The following is a 27,563-nucleotide window of genomic DNA, read 5'->3' on the forward strand; positions in this document are numbered from 1 at the left end:
AAAGGCGCTGCATGGTCAATCTGTTTGTTTGTCGAAGCATTTACGGTGATTTGGTCTCTGCCGAAGTCGGGCCATTAATAATTTCGCAGAGCTGGTTGACGGTACGTCCTGTATAAACACAATCGTATCAATGAAGAGCAATTTGGAGCCCAGAATTGTTACACAATGAGGCGGTACGGAACTCAATTTGGGCTCTGACCACTACAAGGTAATTCAGTGTTTGATCTTTTGACCCTCGAACCGGACACAGATTGATAGTGCAGCAGAACACCACTGGATAGAATACCTGTATGTCTCTAGTGGTGAACTGGGATAGTGCAGCAGAACACCACTGGATAGAATACCTGTATGTCTCTAGTGGTGAACTGGGATAGTGCAGCAGAACACCACTGGATAGAATACCTGTATGTCTCTAGTGGTGAACTGGGATAGTGCAGCAGAATGCAACAGTCTATAATCTTTATAACTCAGATGGATGGTATTTTCTGTGGCATTAAAAAGGTCTTAGTCTGACATTGGACATGGTGCCAAATAACCTTTCACCTGACTGGTGCATGCTTTCCTTAAAGGAACATTCCACCCAAATACGGTCTTTTGGTATTTGCTAAATGCATCAAATGGGGATTTCTGTATTTTGAAAGTTACATATCTTGAGAAGTTGATTGCTGACAAGCAAAACATTTTGGGACTATGTCACAATGGACTAATGAAACAAATACCAAAATATGTTTTTGGATGGAGTTTTCCTTCAACTGGTTTCTAGAACTCCCTGGAAAACTGTATTTTATGGTATTATTCTGTAGTGATGAAATTAAAACCTTTTCAAGACATGAAGTCAAACCGTTACACACCAACACTAACCATGGTGGTGTGACTGAATTTAATATATAATTATACACCAACACTAACCATGGTGGGGTGACTGAATTTAATATACAGTTATACACAAACACTAACCATGGTGGTGTGACTGAATTTAAAATACAGTTATACACAAATACTAACCATGGTGGGGTGACTGAATTTAATATACAGTTATACACCAACACTAACCATGGTGGGGTGACTGAATTTAATATATAATTATACACCAACACTAACCATGGTGGGGTGACTGAATTTAATATACAGTTATACACCAACACTAACCATGGTGGTGTGACTGAATTTAATATACAGTTATACACCAACACTAACCATGGTGGTGTGACTGAATTGAATAGTTACATACCAACACTACATCAGGAGACGGGATTGGGATCTGCTCACATCAGAGGTAGCTATCTAGGTAGCCTATGTTGACCACCAGGCCAGTCCTCAAGGAGGAAGGTTGATCAACTGAGGTTTGGATCCGTTGATGAAAGCGCGCCCTCCGATGAAGTAACCCGCTTTCGTGCTTTTTCTACAGCTGGCCACAGTTTCTCTTTCCTTTCTCTGTCTGCTTTCGAGAGGTCTTCAGCAAACTGCAGGTTGTTGTCCTGTAGGAAGGTATATTTCTTTGCTGCTTTCCAAGTGGCGTCCCTGTAGATCCGTGATGTGAACTGGAGAATGACACCTCTGGGCCTGGAGTCACACTGCCTTCTCGTGCCGAGACGATGTACATTGTCGGTAGCATCTGCTAGCTTAGCCTTCTCCTGAGGTAGGCTAGATTAGTAGACTTTGATGGTCTCTTGCCGCACGTTCTCCACATCTGCCTCGGTAGCTCTATACAGTCTCACATTCCACCGTCTGGAGTAGCTTTCGAGTTCCGCGATTCTTCTTTGGCACAAGTCCATCTTTCCCTCCTCCATTTCGACACGCTTTTCGATGTGGGCGAACTTCTTAACATCCTTGATTTCCATGCATGCAAAGTCAACAGTTTTTTTTTAAACCCTGGATTTTCATTGCGTTGTCACTGACCATTTACTCTATGGCATTGGACCTCGCATTGATGCGATGACATTATTGGCAGCAGCATCACGGCCCAGTTCAAACATGCCTTTATAAGGGCACGACACCCAGATGCAGACACAGGAGGCAGATGGCTGGAGTCTTAGATGTTTATTCATCCAAAAAGGGGTAGGCAAGAGAATGTTGTGTACAGGCAAAAGGTCAAAACCAGGTCAGAGTCCAGTAGGTACCGAAGGGCGGGCAGGCTCGAGGTCAGGGCAGGCAGGAAGGAATGGAGTCCAGAAAACAGGCAAGGGTCAAAACCAGGAGGCCTAACAAAGAGAAGGGGGGGGGGGAGAAGGAGTATGGGGGAAAAAAAACACACTGGTTGATTTGACAAACATACAAGATGAACTGGCACAGAGAGACAGGAAACACAGGGATAAATACACTGGGGAAAATAAGCGACACCTGGAGGGGTGGAAACAGATCAGGGTGTGAGAGCCTTTCTTGGAAGCTGGAGGTTTGCTTGGGGTTATAGGCAAATAAGGAAAATCCTCCGTCTGACACAGTAAGTCTCATAGAGTCTGTCAGGCCAGTATAGTTGTGGCAGTTGTCAATCAAAGCATTTGTCTCCTGTGTAACGACATTGGGTTATGCCTGAGCATTGCAGGCTTAGGAGGTAGCCATAAGATTTCTCTTTCTGTCATCACGCTGTGACATTTTGGAAAATATCATCTTAAATCATCAATAACCTGTTGTTTTTAGCAAGCAAAGTATTAATTTGGTCGTTCAAAATAATACACTTTTCACTATCTTTCAAAAGTTGGTATGCAGAGCTCGGTAGGAAGCGTGTGCTCAAGCTGCCATCTTGGAGCTTCCTCTCGAATGCAAATAAGTTATAAATTGTGCTACTAATACACGTCTCGAAAAAAGTAAATGTGTGTTTGTGTGGAAATTGTAGAAATAAAACATTTTCCTTCTTCAGAAGTTCCAGCTAGGCAGGCTAACTTTAGTTATCTAATAAATTTGCTAGCTATCATACAGTAGGCGTATATTAATAATTATACATTTAATATAAGTAGACTTGCCCTCATAATTGCCCGTAGCTCACATAAAGCACCAACAAGCGACCGGTGGCTGAAAACACAATCACCGCTGGAGGAACTAGTGACGAATTTCCGGCCAAGGGTGGTCCATTTAAAAATCATTCCTTCCTTCCTTCTTTAAAAATCATGACGTCATCAGTTGTGTCCACTTAATTGACGGCTGAGGGGACAGGGTGTCTTTTAAGTGTTTGGACCTTAGCCAGAAAGAGATTATATATATATCTATATATATGAAGAGAGAGAGCAACATATATATAGATCTATATATATATGTATGAAGAGAGAGAGAGCTCAACATCTAGTCATTCATTAATTTTCATTCATGTGTGGGTTTACTCCTCCTTATGTGTAAATGTTTTCATTATTCTCCTTTCGAGATGCCGACGACTCGGTGGAGAATGTGCCTTTCCGGTAAGCTGCATGTTACTGAAATATCAGCATTTTGCTGCTATGGTACAATTAAGCGATAACGCCCTCGGCACGGGTTTTGTTCGTCGAGGGCCAGCAAACCGTTCCAATACATCCTTCAAACACCGGCTTCGAGGGCGTAATCCATTCTATACAACGACTTACCAACATATTCAAATAATGATTGACATATTTTCATTAACGTTATTTTGCTGAATTTATTCATGTTATTTAATTCTTCCTCAAGATATAGTCTCAAGCCGGCTGGTCGTTCGTTTGCGAAAGACGCGACCCAGCCAGTCTTTGTTCTTTGTCTATGGACGCGACCCAGTCAGTCTTTGTTCTGTATCTGATGCGACCCAGTCGGTCTCTGTTCTGTGTCTATGGACGCGACCCAGTCAGTCTCTGTTCTGTGTCTATGGACGCGACCCAGTCAGTCTCTGTTCTGTGTCTATGGACGCGACCCAGTCAGTCTCTGTTCTGTGTCTATGGACGCGACCCAGTCAGTCTCTGTTCTGTGTCTATGGACGCGACCCAGTCAGTCTTTGTTCTGTATCTGACGCGACCCAGTCGGTCTCTGTTCTGCGTCTATGGACGCGACCCAGTCAGTCTCTGTTCTGCGTCTATGGACGCGACCCAGTCATTTGTTCTGTGTCTATGGACGCGACTCAGTCGTTCATTCTAAATGTTCAATTGTCATACAAGCTAATTACGAATAGTTTATGAGCTAATGAGGCACGATTAAATCTGGCATAGAAAAGGTGCTCTTTCGTTAGGACACTGTTGTTCAGAGGAGCTAGCCTGCAAACTAGCCGCACTTCGTTTCGTTGGACATTTTTTTTCAATTGACATTTATTTTTGTATATCCATAAATATGATGCCGACTGATTCATAATTTCGACTGGCTGAGAAACGCTGCCTGCCTCTGTAACCGATGTGAAATGGCTCGTTAGTTAGCGGTGGTGCGCGCTAATAGCGTTTCAATCAGTGACGTCACTCGCGCTGAGACTTGAAGTAGGGTTTCCCCTTGCGTTGCAAGAGCAGTGGCTTTTGTGGCGCGATGGGTAACGATGCTTCGGTGGGTGTCAGTTGTTGTTGTGTGCAAGTGTCCCTGGTTCGAGCCCGGGTTGGGGCGAAGAGAAGGACGGAACTGACACTTTTACACCTCTCTCAATTCAAGGGCTTTATTGGCATGGGAAACAATTGAACATTACCAAAGCAAGTGAAGTAGATAATAAACATTACACTCAGAGAAGTTCCAAAAGAATAGAGACATTTCAAATGTCATATTATGTCTATAAACAGTGTTGTAACGATGTGAAAATAGATAAAGTACAAAAGGGAAAATAAATAAACATAAATATGGGCTGTATTTACAATGGTGTTTGTTCTCCACTGGCAACAGGTCACAAATCTTGCTGCTGTGATGGCACAAGGTGTATTTCACCCAGTAGATATGGGAGTTTATCAAAATTGGGTTTGTTTTCAAATTCTTTGTGGATCTGTGGGAAATATGAGGGAAATATGTGTCTCTAATATGGTCATACATTTGGCAGGAGGTTAAGAAGTGCAGCTCAGTTTCCACCTCATTTTGTGGGCAGTGTGCACATGGGCTGTCCTCTCTCTCTCATCCCAACCCCTACACTTCATTACTATAGGACAGCTGGAGATGTAATTTGAATATTGAAACAATGTTGCAAATGTTGGACAGACAGTAAAGTTTATACAAATCGCTGCTGTTGAAAACTAAATGTTAGTATAAAATAAATGTGAGAATGTCTAGATGCTTTTTTTTATAGTGGAGATTAAGTTTATAGCTTCCCTGCTTGGGCTGAGACGGGTTTGCACAGTCAGAGTAAATAGGCATTTTAACATCATAGATTTAGCCAGTGGTGACTTGGGGAATAGACACAGGCTGGAATGCGGTTTTAACCAATCGGGATTAGACCCACCTGTGGTATAATGACATTCTGCAGTACTAAAATGATGCAAGCGAACGTTAGTTTGCTAGCTTGGTGGTTTTAGTTAGCAATTAGCTAACCACGTGTCATGTTAGCTAGTATGCTAGCTTGCCAGTTAGGTGAGACCGGACCATCAGTCGTTTATAAACCCAACGTTAAGAGGTCTGTGCTACGGTGATGATAAAATGAACTCTCTCTTACCGAATCAGCCTTTGAAGAAGAAACTTCTTTACCAGATTCTGAGTAGCATTTGGCCCCTGATTCGACTGTCGTTGCTGCGCTAATGGCACCTTATTCTCAATAGTTTACTACTGATTAACGTTGATCTGGTCAAAAGTAGTTCACTGTATTGGAAATAAGGTTCCTTTAGCGACGCTACCGATGTCGGGTTTTATATGCCTGCGTGTTGTCTGTTCATAAATGGACCTTCCTAACTTTCCCCCTGGTCAACAGAAATGCAGGACAGATACCAGGGAAGTCCAGAAGACATTGACCTGTGTGTGCATTGACTTACCACCAGGAACATTGGCTGTGTCCTGCTTTTTAAATTTATTTCATTTAACCTTTATTTAACTAGGCAAGTCAGTTAAGAACAAATTCTTATTTACAATGACGGCCTACCAAAAGCCATCCTGCGGGGACAGGGGCCTGGGATAAAAAATAAATACAATATAAATATAGGACAAAACACACAACACTACATAAAGAGAGAACTAAGATGACAACATGGCACGGCAGCAAAACATGGCAACACAACATGGTAGCAACAAAAAAAATTGTACAAACATTATTGGGCACAGACAACAGCAAGAAGGTAGAGACAACCATACATTACACAAAGCAGCCACAACTGTCAGTAAGAGTGTCCATGATTGAGTCTTTGAATGAAGAGATTGAGATAAAACGGTCCAGTTTGTGGTATCTCGTTCCAGTCGCTAGCTGCAGCGAACTGAAAAGAGGAGTGACTAAGGGATGTTTGCTTTGGGAACCTTTAACAGAATGTGACTGGCAGAACGGGTGTTGTATGTGGAGGATGAGGGCTGCAGTTGATATCTCAGATAGCGCCCCCCCCCCAAGAGGGTTTTTATAAATAAGCATCAACCAGTGGGTTTTGTGATGGGTATACAGAGATGACCAGTTTACAGAGGAGTATAGAGTGCAGTGATGTGTCATATAAAGAGCATCAGTGGCAAATCTGATGGCTGAATGGTAACGAACATCTAGCCGCTCGAGAGCACCCTTACCTGCCGGTCTATAAATGATGTCTCCATAATCTAGCATGGGTAGGATGGTCATCTGAATCAGGGTTAGTTTGGCAGCTGGGGTGAAAGAGGAACGATTACGGTAGAGGAAACCAAGTCTAGATTTAACTTTAGCCTGCAGCTTTGATATGTGCTGAGAGAAGGACAGTGTACTGACGAGCCATACTCCCAAGTACTTGTATGAGGTGACTACCTCAAACTCTAAACCCTCAGAGGTAGTAATCACACCTGTGGGGAGAGGGGCACTCTTCTTACCGAACCACATGACCTTTGTTTTGTTGGTGTTCAGAACAAGGTTAAGGGCAGAGAAAGCTTGTTGGACACTAAGAAAGCTTTGTTGTAGAGCATTTAACACAACATCTGGGGAGGGGCCAGCTGAGTATAAGACTGTATAATAGAAATAGGCCTATAACAGTTAGGATCAGCTTGATCTCCCCCTTTAAAAAAAAAAAGACAAACTGTGGTTGCCTTCCAAGCAATGGGAACCTCCCCAGAAAGGAAAGTCCGATAAAGTCATGGATATATTTGTAACCATATACTTCATAGCTGCGCTAACGCTAGTTAGCATTCACTTACAAAACTACCTTTAAAACCTCTTAGGGCTAGGGGGAAGTATTTTCACAGCCGGATGAAAAACGTACACAATTTAAACAGGTTACTACTCTGTCCCAGAAACTATAATATGCATATTATTAGTAGATTTGGATAGAAAACACTCTGAAGTTTCTAGAACTGTTTGAATGGTGTCTATGAGTATAACAGAACTCATATGGCAGGCAAAAAACCTGAGAAAAAGTCAAGCAGGAAGTGGGAAGTATACAGTGACTTAGGGTTCATTTTGCACTTCCTAAAGCTTCCACTACATGTCAGCAGTCTTTAGAACGGTGTTTGAAGATTCTAATGAATGAATTTGAATTTGAATGGGAATACCAGCTGTGGTAAACTGGTGTCCCATTATAAGGCATGGGCTCAAGTCACGCGCAATGACTTGGGAGCGAGCTGAGTTCATATTCACTCCTGAAGAGAACGGATAGGTCCGGTTGGAATTTTATTCAAGGTATATGATTAAAAACAACCTAAAGATTGATTCTATACATTGTTTGACATGTTAATACAAACTGTAGTATAACTTTTTTGACTTTTCGTCTGGACTAAGTAAGCACGCGCGTAGTGGATTTGGATAGTGAACCTAACGCGCGAACAAAATTGATTATTTGGAAATAAATATGAACTTTATCGAACATTTATTGTGGAGCTGGGAATCCTGGGAGTGCCTTCTGATGAAGATAATCAAAGGTAAGTGAATATTTATAATGTCATTTCTTAGTTTTATTGACTCCAAGATGGCGGGTTTCTGTTTGCTTGTTGTTTGTGTCATCTGGGCTGTACTCAGATTATTGCAAATTGTGCTTTCGCCGTGAACCTTTTTTGAAATCTGACAAAGCGATTACATTTAGGAGAAGTGTATCTATAATTCTGTGCATAACACTTCTATATTGATCAATGTTTACGATGAGAATTTACGCACAATGTGTGCTCATTGTGCTCATTCACCGTAAGGTTTGGAGGGAAAATATTTCTCAACATTACGCGCCAATGTAAAATGCTGTTTTTGGATATAAATATGAACTTTATCTAGCAAAACATACATGTATTGTGTAACATAATGTCCTAGGAGTGTCATCTGATGAAGATCGTCAAAGGTTAGTGCTTCATTTAGCTGTGTTTTGGGTTTTTGTGATGCATCTAGTTGCTTGGAAAATGGCTGTGTGGTGTTTCTTGTGAAGTTTATGTCCTAACATAATCTAATTTTATGCTTTCGCCGTAAAGCCTTTTTGAAATCGGACAATGTGGTTAGATTAACGAGAAGTTTATCTTTAAAATGGTGTAAAATAGTTGATTGTTTGAGAAAATGGAATTATGAGATTTTAGCTGTTTTTAAATTTGGCGGTCTGATTTTCCACTGGCTGTTGTCAAAATCAATCCCGTTAAGGGGATGAGAATGGTAAGGGGTCACCAACAGGTTAACTTCTCTCATACTGGACACAGAAATTGTATCCACTGACTTGGGAAGTATATGAAGGGTCTGAAGTATCCCTTTAAGGTGAAGGGCTGAGAATGGATCAATTGAAAGTGTGGGTTCACAGCTCCAATCCAGATGTGTTGGTCATTACTGAGACGTGGTTAAGGAAGAGTGTTTTGAATACTGATGTTAACCTTTCTGGTTATAACCTTTTTCGGCAAGACAGATCTTCCGAAGGAAGTGGAGTGGCAATCTTTACCAAGGATCACCTTCAGTGCTCGGTTGTCTCCACCAAGTCTGTCCCCAAACAATTTGATTTGATGGTTTTAAGCATTAATCTTTCAAAAGCTCTTTGTTGACTGTTGATGGGTGCTATCGTCCTCCATCAGCACCGGCCTGTACCCTACCTGCCCTAAGCTCTCTCCTGGCCCCTTACACTAAGTCTGACTTTGTCCTGCTAGGTGACCTAAACTGGGACATGCTTAAACCACCTGACCAAGTCCTAAAGCAATGAGACTCGCTAAATCTTTCTCAGATTACCAGTCCCACAAGGTATGACTCCAAACACCCAGAAAAGGCTACTCTCCTTGATTTTTATCCTCACAAATAATCCTGATAGGTATCAGTCTGGTGTTTTCTGTATTGACCTTAGTGATCACTGTTTTACAGCCTGTGTTCATAATGGCTGCTCAGTGAAACGACCTGTCCTGATTTGTCATAGACACTTGCTAAAAAACTTTAATGAGCAAGCCTTCCTACATGAACTGGCCTCTGTATATTGACATAGAATCAGCTTGATCCCGTCTAAGACATTTTCACATGTTAACAAACACGCCCCCATAAAGAAAATGAGAATTAAAAACAGGTTCAGCCCCTGGTTCCACTGATCTTGCAGAGTTACACCACCTCAAGAATTGCATTTGGCGAAAGGCTCGGCATACGCGTACTGGCTCTCGTTCAGGCAAATGAGAAAGAAGTGTACTCAGGCTCTCCGGAAGGCCAAAGTTAGTTTAAGGAATAGTTCTCTCTCTGTGGGTCTAACCCCAAGAAGTTCTGGAAAACATTTTTAAAGATCTGGAGAATAAATCCTCCTCACAGCTGCCCATGTCCCTTAATGTTGATGATGTGGTTGTTAGTGACAAGAAGCACATGGCTGACTTCCAGCGACGATGTGACGAGGAGCAGCAGATAACTAAAGAGTCAGTGTAGCTCCAACTATATTCTAAGTAATTATTCAACGCCTAGATACACATTTTAACTAATTGTCCAAATTATTGGATACATTTGAAAAACGACTTAGGAACGCACAAAAGCAGACACATACAATTGAAAAAAAACACCTGCAGCTGCTGTTAGCGAGGAAAATGGCGTAGAACAGCCTGATGACCCAGTTCTAAATGAGATTTGCAAAATGAACAAAAATCTCAAAGAGAAAATTGCTAAAGTGGGCAACGATGTGGCAGAAACAAAACATACAGTGGACACGCTCGACAACCAAGTTACAAACGCAGAAGAGAGGATATAAACCTTGGAGGACAAGAACAACCGCCTAAACGACACTGTTGAAAAAATGGAGACTGTGATCGAAAATTACAGTCGAAGAAACACACTTCGTATCAAAGGGGTTCCCGAAATCCACATAAATACGGAAGATTGTGTTAGACATTTTACACAATGTATTTGATAACACACCGAAGGATGTTAACATCATGGCCATCGAAAGAACACATCGGATACCGACGACGCTGCGCCCAGGACCAGCCCCACGCAACCGCCGGCCTATCCTGGTGAAATTCTTACCATACAGTGAGAAGGTCCAGCTCAGAGCAAACGAGCTTAGGACTTTTCATTGGAAAGGGACAAAGGTGGAGTTTTTCCCAGAAATTTCCAAGGATTTTCAAGACAAGAGAAATGCGTTCACGGAGGTGAGGCATATAAATGCAAGAAACGGGGACTGAAATACTCGTTACAATATTCTGCCGTGTTCTGGGTTACTGTGAGAGGATCACTACGTCGTTTCACAGACCCAAAGGAGACAAAGAAGTATGTCAATGAGGCTGAACAAATTGAGTAGCGTGGTAGGCTATGGAAGATCTGCATGGTGTCGGTGGTCCATCATGGATGGAGTAAAATTTTTATCCAGGGTGATAGAACTCCCCACAGTCTCATTGAGTGTTTATGCTACGAATGCTGCCTATAATTTATCTTTCGGGTTTACAGTTGACATTATTATTGTACTAGATTAAGCAAGATTATAGTCCAAACATATAATTCTGTATTATGGTTATAGTACGGATAAACGTGTGTGTGTGTGTGTGTGTGTGTTTATTTATTTATTTATAGATTTTTTGTTTTAGTTTTCACTCTAACAACAATAGTGGGTCAATATAGACCACACCAGGTGTGTTTAGGCCATGCGTGACGGGCGCAACCCAAAGTGTTATTCAGTTCTTTGGGATAGGGGGCGGTATTTTCACGTCCGGATGAAAAGTGTGCCTAAAGTAAACTGCCTGTTTCTCAGGCCCAGAAGCTAGGATATTCATATAATATGGTAGATTTGGATAGAAAACACTCTTGAAGTTTCTAAAACTGTTTGAATGATGTCTGTGAGTATAACCGGATTTTTGTTTTCTAGGTCACTCTCTTTTCAATGGGTTTTCATTGGGAATCTAGAATTCTAAGGCAGTTGCTTGCAGTTCATATCGCTTTCACTGGATGTCAACAGTCTTTAGAAATTGGTTGATGTTTTTCCTTTGTGTAATGAAGAAGTAGGGCTGTCCAGAACGAGGGTAGAGTGAAGTGTACTGTTTGATAGAGGCGCGTGACCTGAAAAGCACGCTCCACTTTGTTTTCCTCCGGTATTGAACGCAGTTTATCCCGTCTTAAATTTGATCGATTATTTACATTAAAAAATACCTGAAGTTGTATTAGGAAAGTTGTTTGACATGTTTGGACAAAGATTACAGGTAACTTATGAGATATTTTGTAGTCATATTGCGCGAGTTGGAACCGGTGTATTTTCTGAATCATACGCGCCAAATAAATGGACATTTTGGACATATATAACGACAGAATTTATCGAACAAAAGGACGATTTGTGATATTTAATGGATATATTGGAGTGCCAACAGAAGAAGATCTTCAAAGGTAAGGCATGCATGATATGTTATTTCTGACTTTCGTGTTGTGCCTGGCGGGTTGAATTATGATTTTCATGTGTATGTTTGCTGGGGTGCTGTCCTCAGATAATGGCATGGTTTGCTTTCGCCGTAAAGACTTTTTGAAATCGGACACTGTGGTTGGATTAACAAGAAGTTTTATCTTTAAAATGGTGTATAATACTTGTATGTTTGAGGAATTTTAATTATGAGATTTCTGTTGTTTGAATTTGGCGCCCTAGCGTCCCACATATCCCAGAGAGGTTCATTTCATTTTACCGTTATGACCTATGCCAGTCTCTTTTTTTTGTGTTTGACCTCCGTTTTACGTTCCTGTCTTTTGGAATTAGACAGTTCATGTATCTATCAGTCTACATGAGAGAGGTCTTCTCTTTGCCAGAATAATGATCATGCTCAATGTTTTTGGTTGATCTATGACATGTCATATGTGTGATTTCAAAATATGTCATTTTGGTTACTACATGATTCCATATCTGTTCGTAGTTTTTGAGGTCTTCACTATTATTGTACAATATAGAAAATAGTGAAAATAAAGAAAAACCCTTGAATGAGTAGGTGTGTCAAAACTTTTGACTGGTACTGTATGTTCTGATGGGCTCTATTCAAGAACCTTCTATCTTCTCAAAGAATCCAAACTGTAACTAACATTATTTTGTGATTCCTTCTATAGAATACCTGATTCCAGACCACGAGACTGATGTGCTTTGTGAAAATATGAGTAAGTGTATATAATGCAGCAGTTAGTCATCGATTTCTCAATCATCAGACTAATAAAATATTTTCCTTTCATTCTCCAGGGTTTGAGTGCTGTGGTCAGTGGAATTGCAGCGTGGACTCCAACATACTGGTAAGTTGTGGTTCTAAAACTGTCCCAAATGGTGCCTTCCATAGTGCACTACTTTTGACCAGAGCTTTAAGGGTCCTAGTCAGAAGTAGTGCACTAGAAAGGGAGGTGTTTCCCAGAATAACAATCGTTCTCTGCAACCACATGATAAACCTTGTTGGAATCTCGTTTGTCTGAATTCCTGTTGATGTTAAATGACCTGACACCCTGCTTAGTAGTCTAGTTAAATGTCCTCTTTTTGTTTTGTTTTACAGTTGACTGTCCTGAAACAAGATGGCTGTTCTGGGCTGCTTTTAAACCTCTACAGGATCAGTGTCCTGAAATCTGGACAGCTGCTGCTAAATATGTGACTAGAAAGGCATTCTAAACAACAGCCAACTTTCCGGGACATCGACATGTCTTATATCGTCAAAGCTTAAATATTTGTTAATCTAACCGCAGTATCTAATTTACAGTAGCTATTCCAGCGGGACAAAATACCATGCTATTGTTTGGGGATAGTGCACAACAACAAAACGCTTATCAATGCTACTTGTTTGATACATTCACCTCTGACATATTGGCTACACAACACGTCATTTAGCCTAATGAAGGTAAAACGTCGTTAGGCACCAATTAGACCAGCGGTGTTCACTTGATTGACAGTCTTGGTTCAAGGACCACCTATCATTTGAAAACAATCTAGCTAGATAGCCAATGAGCTGGGCTTTCCAGCAGCATGTGAACACCTTTTGTACTACAAACAACCATCATGCTAGAGCTGTGGGCAACAGTGTTCATTCTCTGGTGAAAGCAAACAGGACTCACGGTAGTTAATGATACGCAGCGGTTCGTTCTCTTCTACAAACTTTTGTCAAAACTAAAAAAAGAAAACATGGCTACTACTAGTGGAAAAGCTACATCCAAGTTTACACATTTGGATGAGAACATTGCAGAAATGGACTGGGAGAGTGACATAGAACTGATGGATGAGGACTCCATGAGTGAGTACAGTTTTGATTCCAGTGAGGAAGAAATGTTTTTGGAAGGAGAAGATCCACTTTTAGATCAGTAAGTAAAAGTTTTTTGCGTCTCATGCTAATGCAGTTGTTTATATGGTTGCATATTCATTTGAGATATTTCTATGTAGACCTGAGGCATATAATGTATTAGCATAGCCTATGTGTGTTTTCTGTTGGCTATGACATGCTGTTGTTTTTGAGTGTCTTAATGCCTGTTGGTCCACATATTTCATTATAGTGATTGTGTTCCCCATACTCTATATAATATAGATGAGTGCTGTGTATTTGATGTATTGATGCAGTGCTCACTCCCTGCTAAAATAAAGGTTAAATAAAATAAGTAATAGGAACTTGAGTTCTAAACATTTTTTATTTATTTTTTTACTCCTCAATAGATGTAGAGACTCTGATGACCTGTGGGAGCCACCTCCAAAGAAACCACATTCAAGTCCATCCCACACTGATTCAAACATAGGAAGTGGTTCCTCCAGTCTGACCCCTGCTGCTGTCTCTGGCTCCACACCCACCCGTCCATCTAGAGGTGTTATGAGTCCAGACCAGAAGCGGAGGAGGGCCAGTGTACCAGCGGCAACTTCAACCGAGGGAGAGGACCGTTGGCGCACTGTGCTAGAGGATGATGTGGAGCCACTTCCACCAACATTTAGACCTAAAAGGCAGCCAGGACCTCAGCTGGACATGACTGGAAAGTACAGCCCCCTTCATCTTTTCCAGATGTTTTTCTCCTTGTCAGTTCTTGATTTGCTTGTGTCTAACACCAACAAGTATGGGGCTAAGAAGCAAGCAGGCAAGAAAGAGACATGGAAGCCCATTTCCGTCCAAGAATTATACTGTTACATCTCACTGGTCATTTATATGGGCGTTGTGAAGTTGAAAACCCTGAAGGACTACTGGAGAAGCTCAAGACTCTACCAACTGCCTTTCCCCACAACTATCATGTCTTGTAAGAGGTTTCTGACTGTCTCGCGGGCGCTTCATATCAGTGACCCACAAGCTGACGACAATAATGAGAAGAAGAAGGGAACAGCAAGCTTTGACAGGCTCTGCAAAATCAAACCTCTCTACTCCAGCATTGTTGAGGCCTGCAAGACCCATTTTCAGCCTGCCCAGAACCTGTCCATAGATGAGAGAATGGTAGCCTCAAAGTCCAGAATTGGCATCAAACAATATATGCCTAACAAGCCAACAAGATGGGGTTACAAACTGTTTGTTTTGGCAGATTCTGCGTGTGCCTACACTTGGAATTTCTTTGTTTATGAGGGGAAGTCCATCTCAGCCACCGGTATGGGACTTGGTTATGATTCCGTAATGAAATTATTGGAATTTCCACTGCTGGGGAAGGGCTACAAACTGTTTGTGGATAACTTTTACACAAGCCCTACTCTGTTTACAGACCTGAGGAAGCTGAAGGTATGGTCTTGTGGAACCATTCGTCCCAACGGAGTGGGTTTTCCCAAAACAAAAGTAAACGACATGCCTAAGAGGGCTGAAAGGGGTACCATGAGATGGATTCGTAAAGATGACCTGCTCTTTGTAAAGTGGATGGATGCCAGAGAGGTGGTCATGTGCTCCAGTATCCACAAATCGTACAGTGGCGATCACATCGGCAGGCGTGCGAAGGACGCTAATGGGACATGGACCAAGAAAGCTGTCCCCGTTCCAGCTGCTGTAAAGGATTACAATAAGAGCATGGGAGGTGTGGACCTGTCTGATGCGCTGATTGGCTACTACAATGTTCTCCACAAGACAATGAAATGGTACAAGACATTGTTCTATCACTTCATCGACATTGCTGTGGTGAATGCATTCATCCTCCAGAAGGAAATGGCTAGGATCTGTGGAAAGACCCCCATGACACAGCTAGCCTTCAGAGAGCTGCTCATCCAGGAGCTTGCTGACTACGGCACAAAGTCCACTGCAGCACCCTCTGTCCCCTCTACCTCTGTCCCCTCTACCTCTGTCCCCTCTACCTCTGTCCCCTCTACCTCTGTCCCCTCTACCTCTGTCCCCTCTACTCCTGCCTCCAGTGATGTTCACCTTCCAAAATACATCACTGCAGACCTGAATGTGCCTCGGGGACAAAAGGGCTCAGTAGGGAGGCTTCGTTGTGCTCTGTGTCACAAGAAATCTCCCATCACCTGCACTACTTGTGCTGTTACCCTCTGCTTTACAACAGAGAGAGACTGCTATGGGTCTTGGCATCAGCAGCTCAATCTGGTGTAGAGGACTGTGGGTGTTCTAAATACTCTAAATGTAAATATGTTTTTTCTCCCTTTGTTTGTGGTGTGTACACTTCTGACATTAGAGCAGCGTTGGCTGCTAACTTGGCCGTTTATCTTAAATACTTCACTTCTGTGTTTTGGGAGGCATTGGATCAGCGTTCTCGTCTTATCTCCTGTTAGTAACTTTTATATAGGGATGCTAATGATCCATTCTGTATGACATTCCTGGGAGTGTGTAAACTTAGTTTTATTATTAAAGCATTTTAGTATGTTCTATATAGGTATGTACTTTTAAATGGACCAGTTTGGCCACTTGGGTACATTTTGGGGAAACTCGTGAGGGAAACCTGGAAAACTTCATACTAAACATTATGTAGTTCTGTCATTCTTGAATGTAACTTTGCACACACATTGTTACCCTGTTGTGGACAACAAAAATATAGAAAAGCAATGTTTTTTTTCTGTTATCTTTTACTATGGTGTTATATTGTCCTGCATTATTCTCATCCCTCCACAAACTTCAAAGTGGTTCCTTTCAAATAGTATCAAGAATCAGCATATCCTTTCTTCAGGTCCTGAGCTACAGGCAGTTAGATTTGGGTATGTTATTTTAGGTGGAAATTGAGATGGAGCCTTATCTATGCAGGTATGGATCCATCCAGTCTAAATGGATATTTTAACACCAGTCTTCTAACTATGTCCTAAAAGTGGTAGTTCAATGTGAAGTTTGATTTCCTTTTTAAATATTATTTTATTATGTACAAAACATTTCTATACAACATTTTTTACTTGGCAGGTTTAGCTGTTTACAGTTTGTTTGCAGTTTGAGCTATCCCGTCCCTCTGCTGAACATGATGAATATTCTCTTTGGAATCTCGTTCGTCTGAACTCCTGTTGAGAAAAGGAATAGCTGACTTCAGCAGAGGGCTACGTAACCCTGTCATAAAGGCTACATATGTTATGTCTAACCCCTCCTTGTGCCTGGTATCTGGTCCCCACCCAGAGATTATCTTGAAGCTTTTGTCTTAGGTTTCCTCTGTGTGTGGCTGAACAGGGAGCCGTGATGCCAACTAGACTGGTGAGTTTTGGTTAATGAGTACGTTCGTTAATTGTCATGTGAAATGTGTCTAGTCCTTGTATCTTAACCAGAGCCTCTGCCTTAGCCACAAGCTATAACCAGTCTAGTGTTAATACTCACTGCAAACAAGGGTGAACAGTTGATGTTTGGTAGTCATGGTGACTCTGGCTCCTGGTGATGACACCCGCACGCGTCTTACGCCCTGCGTCGACGACAGAACCGGCAAAGGTGGACCCACTGGCGTTGCCAGGGCAACAAGGGGACAGCTCGTTGGGGTTACCAACTGTCTGATGGGACCAGAGACTCACACAAAATATCATTTGGCTATGCATTGTTGATCCAAAATGGCTGTTGGCTCTGCATTGTTGATCCAAAATGGCTGCCATTAGATTTAAGATCAAGAAGTAGATGCAGAATTATTCATGAAATGCTAGTAGCAGCACAAATCAATGGGGTGGATGGGCCGCTCAGAATGTAGTCAGGTTATTTATACACTGCTCAAAAAAATAAAGGGAACACTTAAACAACACACTCAATCACACTTCTGTGAAATCAAACTGTCCACTTAGGAAGCAACACTGATTGACAATAAATTTCACATGCTGTTGTGCAAATGGAATAGACAACAGGTGGAAATTATAGGCAATAAGCAAGACACCCCCAATAAAGGAGTGGTTCTGCAGGTGGAGACCACAGACCACTTCTCAGTTCCTATGCTTCCTGGCTGATGTTTTGGTCACTTTTGAATGCTGGCGGTGCTTTCACTCTAGTGGTAGCATGAGACGGAGTCTACAACCCACACAAGTGGCTCAGGTAGTGCAGCTCATCCAGGATGGCACATCAATGTGAGCTGTGGCAAGAAGGTTTGCTGTGTCTGTCAGCGTAGTGCCCAGAGCATGGAGGCGCTACCAGGAGACAGGCCAGTACATCAGGAGATGTGGAGGAGGCCGTAGGAGGGCAACAACCCAGCAGCAGGACCGCTACCTCCGCCTTTGTGCAAGGAGGAGCAGGAGGAGCACTGCCAGAGCCCTGCAAAATGACCTCCAGCAGGCCACAAATGTGCATGTGTCTGCTCAAACGGTCAGAAACAGACTCCATGAGGGTGGTATGAGGGCCCGACGTCCACAGGTGGGGGTTGTGCTTACAGCCTAACACCATGCAGGACGTTTGGCATTTGCCAGAGAACACCAAGATTGGCAAATTCGCCACTGGCACCCTGTGCTCTTCACAGATGAAAGCAGGTTCACACTGAGCACATGTGACAGACGTGACAGAGTCTGGAGACGCCGTGGAGAACGTTCTGCTGCCTGCAACATCCTCCAGCATGACCGGTTTGGCGGTGGGTCAGTCATGGTGTGGGGTGGCATTTCTTTGGGGGGGCCGCACAGCCCTCCATGTGCTCGCCAGAGTTAGCCTGACTGCCATTAGGTACCGAGATGAGATCCTCAGACCCCATGTGAGACCATATGCTGGTGCGGTTGGCCCTGGGTTCCTCCTAATGCAAGACAATGCTAGACCTCATGTCTAGCATCCCTGTGGCTCAGTTGGTAGAGCATGGTGTTTGCAACGCCAGCATGGTGTGTGCAACACCAGGGTTGTGGGTTCGATTCCCACGGGGGGCCAGTACAAAAAAAAAAATGCATGAAATGAAATGTATGTATTCACTACTGTAAGTCGCTCTGGATAAGAGCGTCTGCTAAATGACTAAAATGTAAAATGTCATGTGGCTGGAGTGTGTCAGCAGTTCCTGCAAGAGGAAGGCATTGATGCTATGGACTGGCCCACCTGTTCCCCAGACCTGAATCCAATTGAGCACATCATGTCTCGCTCCATCCATCAACGCCACGTTGCACCACAGACTGTCCAGGAGTTGGTGGATGCTTTAGTCCAGGTCTGGGAGGAGATCCCTCAGGAGACCATCCGCCACCTCATCAGGAGCATGCCCAGGCGTTGTAGGGAGGTCATACAGGCACGTGGAGGCCACACACACTACTGAGCCTCATTTTGACTTGTTTTAAGGATATTACATCAAAGTTGGATCAGCCTGTAGTGTGGTTTTCCACTTTAATTTTGAGTGTGACTCCAAATCCAGATCTCCATGGGTTGATAAATTGGATTTCCATTGATTATTTTTGTGTGATTTTTGTCAGCATTATTTTCTTGAGCAGTGTATTTTCTTGCAGTACCATCAATACAGTTTAAGCAGGATTGAAGTTAGAATACTGACTTCCAAATAACTAGTGTCCTGATGTAGTACACGGCCCTTGTCAGCACTCCCATATTTAGTCTCTCAGGGTGGTAGTGCTGGTCTAGGATCAGTTGTCTTTCAGATAGTTGTTACCTCCCCAGCTGATTGGTTACCCCTCTGATCTATCAGCCAATAAAGCAGTCTTTAATGTCCTGCTGTTCAGCATGTTTATTTAGCCTCCTCTCCTTCAGGTCCTGATGGTGGTACCAGACTGGTCACTAGAAGATGCCTGTTACTGAACTACCTCAAGGTGTGTATGATCCACTTAACTTCTGTCCTTTATAATGTAGAAGTGATGATTTCCTGTTACCGCCCCAGTCTGATGTTCAGCTGACTGATTGGTTACTGAACTGATCTATAGAGATGGGGCTACTTTGCTGTACTGCTGTTTGTCACATGAATATAGGTAGAACATCTCCTTCCAGGTCCTGACTGTTGTACCAGACTGGCCACTAGAAGGAAGCTCTTTGCTGTGACAGTGAATGAAGTCAAATGTGTGTGTAATTTAAGCTATTGCATTCTATGCTACTTCCTGATGTTCAGCCCATAAGGTTGCAGCAGTCTGTCCACTCCTGGCTGAACGCAAGGTGCAACATGAGGCATTAGCCATTCTAGCATTGTGGCATTGTGGGAAAAATTTATTAAGACTGCATAATTGTTGTTCTGGATGGTTTTCCATTTAAAGATAGTTCAGGAGGAAATTGGAGCTGGTCACTAGGGGACATTACTCTTCCCAGCTGGGCAGATCATGTTGGGATGCCAGGGGACAAACTGAACAATATTGTGACAGGAATAATGGTGCCATCTGCTGGTTGGTTAGTGGAAGTGAGGATTTCCTGTTACCGCCCCAGTCTGATGTTCAGCTGACTGATTGGTTACTGAACTGATCTATACTATAGAGCAGTGTTTCACAATCCTGGTTCTGGGGTCTCAGATATAAGGCTTCGTTTAGCTGGATGTCCTTTGGGTGGTGGACCAGTGTTGATACACATGAGAAACTGGTGCACTTGACAAACCCAGCAGTGTTTCAGTTGAGATAAACCGGTGTCCTGCCATACCCCATTCAAAAGCACTTAAATCTTAAATCAGGTCAGCTTGTCATGGCAAAAGCACGTGTTCTTAATGTTTAGTCCACTCAGTGTACAGTCGTGGCCAAAAGTTTTGAGAATGACACATATGAATTTGCACAAAGTTTGCTGCTTCAGTGTCTTTAGATATTTGTCACATGTTACTATGGAATACTGAAGTATAATTACAAGCATTTCATAAGTGTCAAAGGCTTTTATTAACAATTACATGAAGTAAAGTGATGCAAAGAGTCAATATTTGCAGTGTTGACCCTTCTTTTTCAAGACCTCTGCAATCCACCCTGGCATGCTGTCAATTAACTTCTGGGCCACATCCTGACTGATGGCAGCCCATTCTTGCATAATCAATGCTTGGAGTTTCTCAGAATTTGTGGCGTTTTGTTTGTCCACCCGCCTCTTGAGGATTGACCACAAGTTCTCAATGGGATTAAGGTCTGGGGAGTTTCCTGGCCATGGACCCAAAATATCGATGTTTTGTTCTCCGAGCCACTTAGTTATCACTTTTGCCTTATGGCAAGGTGCACCGTCATGCTGGAAAAGGCATTGTTCGTCACCAAACTGTTCCTGGATAGTTGGGAGAAGTTGCTCTCGGAGGATGTGTTGGTACCATTCTTTATTCATGGCTGTGTTCTTAGGCAAAATTGTGAGTGAGCCCACTCCCTTGGCTGAGAAGCAACCCTACACATGAATGGTCTCAGGATGCTTTACTGTTGGCATGACACAGGACTGATGGTAGCGCTCACCTTGTCTTCTCTGGACAAGCTTTTTTCCAGATGCCCCATTTAATCAGAGAAAATGACTTTACCCCAGTCCTCAGCAGTCCAATGCCTGTACCTTTTGCAGAAAATCAGTCTGTCCCTGATGTTTTTCCTCGAGGAAGTGGCTTCTTTCCTGCCCTTCTTGACACCAGACCATCCTCCAAAAGTCTTCGCCTCTCTGTGCGTACAGATGCACTCACACCTGCCTACTGCCATTCCTGAGCAAGCTCTGTACTGGTGGTGCCCCGATCCCGCAGCTGAATCAACTTTAGGAGACGGTCCTGGCACTTGCTGGACTTTCTTGGGCGCCCTGAAGCCTTCTTCACAACAATTGAACTGCTCTCTTGAAGTTCTTGATGATCTGATAAATGGTTGATTTAGGTGCAATTTTACTGGCAGCAATATCCTTGCCTGTGAAGCCCTTTTTGTGCAAAGCAATGATGACAGCACGCGTTTCCTTGCAGGTAACCATGGTTGACAGAGGAAGAACAATGATTCCAAGCACCACCCTCCTTTTGAAGCTTCCAGTCTCTTATTCGAACTCAATCAGCATGACAGAGTGATCTCCAGCCTTGTCCTCGTCAACACTCACACCTGTGTTAACGAGAGAATCACTGACATGATGTCAGCTGGTACTTTTGTGGCAGGGCTGAAATGCAGTGGAAATGTTTTTGGGGGATTGGGTTCATTTGCATGGCAAAGAGGGACTTTGCAATTCATCTGATCACTCTTCATAACATTCTGGAGTATATGCAAATTGCCATCATACAAACTGAGGCAGCAGACTTTGTGAAAATGTATATTTGTGTCATTCTCAACTTTTGGCCACGACTGTATATGTATTATAATGGAAACGGGTGCAGATCAATACTAGGAAGATGTTGTTAATGTCCTGTTGAATGTTCCTCTTGGATCATCACTCTGACCCATGCAGTTTGTTAGACACTGACCTGATGAGTCATCATTACCGCCCCAGTCTGATTGGTTACGCTCTGATCAAGTCATCTCATACCTTGTGTATTAGTCCCTACAGTATCACCAGGGTTTAATTCTCACACTATTTTCCCTCTAGCTCTCCTGTTGTACACCGGCAAGCCCTCTTGCACTCCTGTTTGGTCAGCAAGGAAGTGGGACGTCTCGTTGGAACTGGGGAGAACCAGGCCAAGTCAATTCAACCCTGTGACTGTTTTGATGTATAAATAAATCTACAAATTAATGCTTGTCCTATTTTTCTTTCTTGGTGGTAGTAAATCAGACTTGGTGAATTTGGCCATTTTGAATTAACCATGTGGTGTTCTGAATTCAACACTGAACAATGTGACATTTCCTGTCATCTCATATCATTATGTAGTTATTTTAGGTGGATGTAAACATGCAGAAGTAACGTTGACATTTCACTGGCTATAGAAAGTTAACTGACTTCAATTATTTAAAGCCACTTATTTCTGAATGGATGTTATTTTGAGCAGCATGTTTAGTCATGTAGTGGGCTTTAACGACACGATGGGACAGTTTAATAATCTATGGAATAAACTCAGTTGACGTTGCTGTCAGTACCGCTAAAGATGGTGGATAAATAAAGCGTTCACTCAGGCCCTTTTACAATGGGGTGAAAGTAAATTCCGGTATATTTTACTGGGTGTATCGCATGAACATCAATGCAACAGTTTGCCAGCTTGTTGTCCCAAAACCCCGAAATGAGTTACCTCTGGTTCGTTCAACCCAGGGGCGGAAATCTCGGGGGGGACACGACCCCCCCCATCCTGGGAAAAATATGATTTGTCCCCCCAATATATCACTGAAACATAACTATGTAATTTAAATAATATTAATAATACGCAATGAAAGCAATTGTGCTGATTATAGACACTTAATAGCGCGTTTTTAAGTTTCAAAAGATTGCGACCCCCCCCCGCCCTTTGCCTCACAATGGTTTGATCCACTGCCAGTTCCTTAGCTTGCTACGTAACTGACGTGAGGCTAATCCAGTCAATCGCGCACACACACTAGCTGAATATGCAGAGCTAGCGCGCAAATATTAACTATTAAGCTAGCTAGTACCTATTCCATTTATGTGGCGTCGTCAAAGATGGAATCAGCATGCAGATGATGTAAGTTAGTGCTTCAAAGTCCCTGTGATAAGGTTAGCGATAAACTGAACAGAACTACACTCTCATCTACCATTGTCTTAAATATATTTAATGGTCTCGTTGCAAAAGCTAAATGGTTGCAAGGGAACTTTTATTTATTTATTTTATTTCACCTTTATTTAACCCGGGTAGCAAAGATTATAGCAAACGCCACTGAAACTGAATTGGTGCGCGCTAGCTTTGCAAATTCAGCTATTGTTGGAAGCCAGCCAATATGAAACAAACTATTAAAATTACAAAAGGTTGCAGCATATGTTGTGTAAATGGTGAACTCATACAGCTGTCAACTCTTGTCATTTTAATCCGTTTCACATTTGCTAGCTACCTTTTAGATCGAAGCCCATATAGAATGATTGAAGATGATAGAAGCCCATCTCCCACTGTAAATAACCTACACACTGTGTGTGTGTGTGTGTAGCCAGCCAGCCAGCCAGGTAGAAAAATGGCAGAAAAATAAAAGACGGACATCAGAGTATTTTTCAATACACCAAAACGCATAGTAAGAACCCTAATATCTCAAAGACTAGTTGATAAAATGTTCATAAGAAAGAAATGAAATAAGTAGCCTAATATCTCAAAGACTAGTTGATAAAATGTTCATAAGAAAGAAATTCAATTCTAATGGAAATGTTTCACAATGATGTCATTAGGCAGAGCAGGCAACAGATGGCACACAGACAGCAGAGTTGGGGACAGATATGCAGGGACAGACTGGCAGAGACAGGGAGTCTCAGGTAAGTTTGTTGAGTCTTTGTTTGGCAACATTATGAAAGGTTCTCAATTTTTTTTACTTGTAAAATAGGAACATAATTGGAAAATGCCACTCTCAACTTAAACTGGTGACTGAACTAAGATTTGTTAAAGGCAATGGTATTGCTGTTGTGATTAGTTGTGTAGTTTTGGGTACCGGTAGTTAGGAGTACGGCAAACACCTTATTTCTTTGGTTCCTCAATATACATTTACCATATTACAATGTAGGCTATGTGTTACAGCACTACTTTTGGTGTCCCCCTCAGAAATTGCTCTTGAGAAAATTTCATGTAATTGTCCCCTCCAAAGTGGATATCAGATTTTCGCCCCTGGTTCAACCATTCCTATGTTGGAAAGAATAGGATTCTGGGAACAAGGGCTGAGGTTAACAGGCTTCTAGGCGCGGCATGGTCAATCTGATTGCATTGTTTCCTTACGGTGATATGGCCTCTGCATAAATCAAGGCATTCATCATTTCGCAGAGCTGTTAAGTTTGGTTGACGGTAGGTCCTGTATAAACACAATCATATCAATGAGGAGATATTTGGAGCCCCGAATTGTTACACAATGAGGCGCACAGTGATGCGGTATGTAACTCAATTTGGGCTCTGACCACTACAAGGTAATTCAGCGTTTGCTCTGATTGCACTACCTCAAAAAGTAACCTATTGGTTACTGAGATGAAATGTATTTTCTTTTGGGACCAGTTTCCCGGACACAGATTGAGGCTTATCCGGGACTGCATTTACATTAGAATGTTGGTGATTAACAGGAGAGAAAAAGCCGTACTGTACATTAATATTGTGTACTGGTCCGCGTCACACCATCCATATGGCACCGATCATATTTTCCTGTCAAGCATAAATTGCCTTTTAGGAGATTCTACGTTTTCTGAGATCAGTTAACATGACCATTATAGCAGGTGCTTTTAATTTCAGTACAAATGCTTCAATTCTGTGATGTTAGCTGATATCAGAAAAAGGTTTAAACCTGCGTTTACCACAGACCTTGTTTTCAGTGTTGATGTAAGACCATTTTCCCAAAGGATTTGTCCAACGAACCATGGCGGAGTTTGTGCCTACAAAAATATGCCATTACTATTGATCTCTATAGCAGCTGGGTTTGGTCTACCTAGTTAATTGAATACAACAACAAAAAAATGTCCAGCGAATGGTAGTATCGCTTCCTCACTTTTCCTACATCGATCTTCTTCTAGTTACTAGGATAGAATACCTGTATGTCTCTAGTGGTGAACTGGGATAGTGCAGCAGAACACCACTGGATAGAATACCTGTGTGTCTCTAGTGGTGAACTGGGATAGTGCAGCAGAACACCACTGGATAGAATACCTGTGTGTCTCTAGTGGTGAACTGGGATAGTGCAGCAGAATGCAACAGTTCTATAATCTTGGTCATAAAGTGTTTCGGCAAAATTTGATCAGGAATTAAGACTATTAGTGTATGCGACAATGTATATAAAAAAATACGATTATTGGTATAAAGGTCTTTTATCACTCAGACGGATGGTATTTTCTGTAAAATTAAAAGGTCTTAGCCTGACATTGGATATGATGCCAAAGGTATTTCTTTGTATTTAACCTTTATTTAACTAGGCAAGTCCAGTTAAGAACAAAACCTAATTTACAATGACGGCCTACTTCGGGCCAAACCCTAACCCGGACGACGCTGGGCAAATTGTGCGCCGGCGTATGGGACTCCTAATCACAGCCGGTTGTGATACAGCCTGGAATCGAACCAGGGTCTGTAGTGACGCCCCTATCAATCAAATGTATTTATGAAGCCCTTTTTACATCAGCCGATGTAACAAAGTGCTATGCAGAAACCCAGCCTAAAACCCAAAACAGCAAGCAATGCAGATGTAGAAGCACAGTGGCTAGGAAAAACTCCCTAGAAAGGCAGGAACCTAGGAAGAAACCTAGAAAGGAACCAGGCCTTGAGGGGTGGTCAGTCCTCTTCTGGCTGTGCTGGGATGTTCAAACGTTCATAGATGACCAGCAGCGTAAAATAATAATAATCAAAAGTGGTTGTCGAGGGAGGAACAGGTCAGCACCTCAGGAGTAAATGGCAGTTGGCTTTTCATAGCTGAGCATTTAGAGTTAGAGACAGCAGGTGCGGTAGAGAGAGAGAGTCGAAAACAGCAGGTCCGGGACAAGGTAGCACGTCCGGGGAACAGGTCAGGGTTCCATAGCCACAGGCAGAACAGTTGAAACTGGAGCAGCAGCATGACAAGGTGGTCGTGTGCTATGACAGCATAAATACTGGAGGCTGAGACAGGACGGCTTGGGAGACACTGTGGCACCGTCCGATGATACTCCCGGACAGGGCCAACCAGGCAGGATATAACCCCACCCACTTTGCCAAAGCACAGCCCCCACACCACTAGAGGGATATCTTCAACCACCAACTTACCATCCTGAGACAAGGCTGAGTATAGTCCACGAAGATCTCCCCCACGGCACGAATCTGAGGGGGCACCAACCCGGACAGGAAGACCACGCCAGTGACTCTAGTGACGCACACCTCCTAGGGACGACATGGCTTCCATGTCCCAGTAAACCAGTGACTCAGCCCCTGTAATAGGGTCAGGGGCAGAGAATCCTAGTGGAGAGAGGGGAACCGGCCAGGCAGAGACAGCAATGCCTTTCTGTTCACCTTCACACCCCTGGACCAGACTACACTCAATCATAGGACCTACTGAAGAGATGAGTCTTCAATAAAGACTTAAAGGTTGAGACCGAGTCTGCGTCTCTCACATGGGTAGGCAGACCATTCCATAAAAATGGAGCTCTATAGGAGAAAGCCCTGCCTCCAGCTGTTTGCTTAGAAATTCTAGGGACAATTAGGAGGCCTGTGTCTTGTGACCGTAGCGTACGTGTAGGTATGTACGGCAGGACCAAACCAGAGAGATGGATTGGAGCAAGTCCAAGCAATGCTTTGTGTAGGTTATCAGTAAAATGTTGAAATCAGACCTAGCCTTAACAGGAAGCCAGTGTATAGAGGCTAGCACTGGAGTAATATGATAAAACATTATGGGTTCTAGTCAAGATTCTAGTAGCCGTGTTTAGCACAAAATGAAATGTATTTAGTGCTTTATCCGGGTAGCCGGAGAGTAGAGCATTGCAGTAGTCTAATCTAGAAGTGATAAAAGCATGGATTAGCTTTTCTGCATCATTTTTGGACAAAACCTTTCAGATTTTTGCAAAGTTAACCGATTTTTGTACTCTTTGATGCCTTTGGGTAGTTGGTGGGAGTCTGGAAGGGCATGTAGGAATCTTTGGGTTGTCTGAGAATTTATAGCACAACTTTTGATGATCCTTGGTTGGGGTCTGAGTAGATTATTTTTTTGAGATTGCAAACGTAATAAAATGGTGGTCCGATAGTCCAGGATTATGAGGAAAAACATTAAGATCCACAAATATTTATTCCACGGGACAAAACTAGGTCCAGAATATGACTGTGGCAGTGAGTAGGTCCGGAGACATGTTGGACAAAACCCACTGAGTCGACGATGGCTCCGAAAGCCTTTTGGAGTGGGTCTGTGGACTTTTCCATGTGAATATTATAGTCACCAAAA

At 42.7% G+C, this 27,563-nt stretch overlaps 1 protein-coding gene and 3 non-coding genes across 4 annotated transcripts; all 4 read left to right on the plus strand.

The window, feature by feature from the left end:
• The first annotated feature begins 3,231 nt into the window (after window positions 1–3,231).
• LOC106578081 (piggyBac transposable element-derived protein 4) lies at window positions 3,232–16,172 on the plus strand. The gene is made up of 5 exons (XM_014156666.2): window positions 3,232–3,389; window positions 12,482–12,529; window positions 12,609–12,658; window positions 12,910–13,705; window positions 14,052–16,172. The coding sequence occupies exons 4-5, from the start codon at window positions 13,530–13,532 to the stop codon at window positions 15,895–15,897; spliced, it is 2,022 nt and encodes a 673-aa protein (XP_014012141.2). The 5' UTR covers window positions 3,232–3,389; window positions 12,482–12,529; window positions 12,609–12,658; window positions 12,910–13,529; the 3' UTR covers window positions 15,898–16,172.
• A 571-nt stretch (window positions 16,173–16,743) lies between these two features.
• LOC123728831 (small nucleolar RNA SNORD30) lies at window positions 16,744–16,815 on the plus strand. The gene has a single exon (XR_006760603.1). It is a non-coding gene; the product is annotated as a small nucleolar RNA SNORD30 (small nucleolar RNA).
• A 328-nt stretch (window positions 16,816–17,143) lies between these two features.
• Window positions 17,144–17,270, plus strand: LOC123728847 (small nucleolar RNA SNORD22). Its single transcript, XR_006760619.1, has one exon. It is a non-coding gene; the product is annotated as a small nucleolar RNA SNORD22 (small nucleolar RNA).
• A 2,237-nt stretch (window positions 17,271–19,507) lies between these two features.
• LOC123728839 (small nucleolar RNA SNORD31) lies at window positions 19,508–19,577 on the plus strand. The gene has a single exon (XR_006760611.1). It is a non-coding gene; the product is annotated as a small nucleolar RNA SNORD31 (small nucleolar RNA).
• The last annotated feature ends 7,986 nt before the right edge of the window (window positions 19,578–27,563 follow it).

This window comes from Salmo salar, chromosome ssa18 (genome assembly GCF_905237065.1).
Source record: "Salmo salar chromosome ssa18, Ssal_v3.1, whole genome shotgun sequence".
In the NCBI taxonomy this organism is placed as follows: Eukaryota; Metazoa; Chordata; class Actinopteri; order Salmoniformes; family Salmonidae; genus Salmo; species Salmo salar.

Excerpts from the sequence above, each read along its gene's own strand:
- LOC106578081 (XM_014156666.2), top strand. The coding sequence starts at position 13,530 with ATGGCTACTACTAGTGGAAAAGCTACATCCAAGTTTACACATTTGGAT. Across the intron at positions 13,706-14,051 it reads GAAGATCCACTTTTAGATCA|ATGTAGAGACTCTGATGACC; the intron begins GTAAGTAAAAGT and ends ACTCCTCAATAG.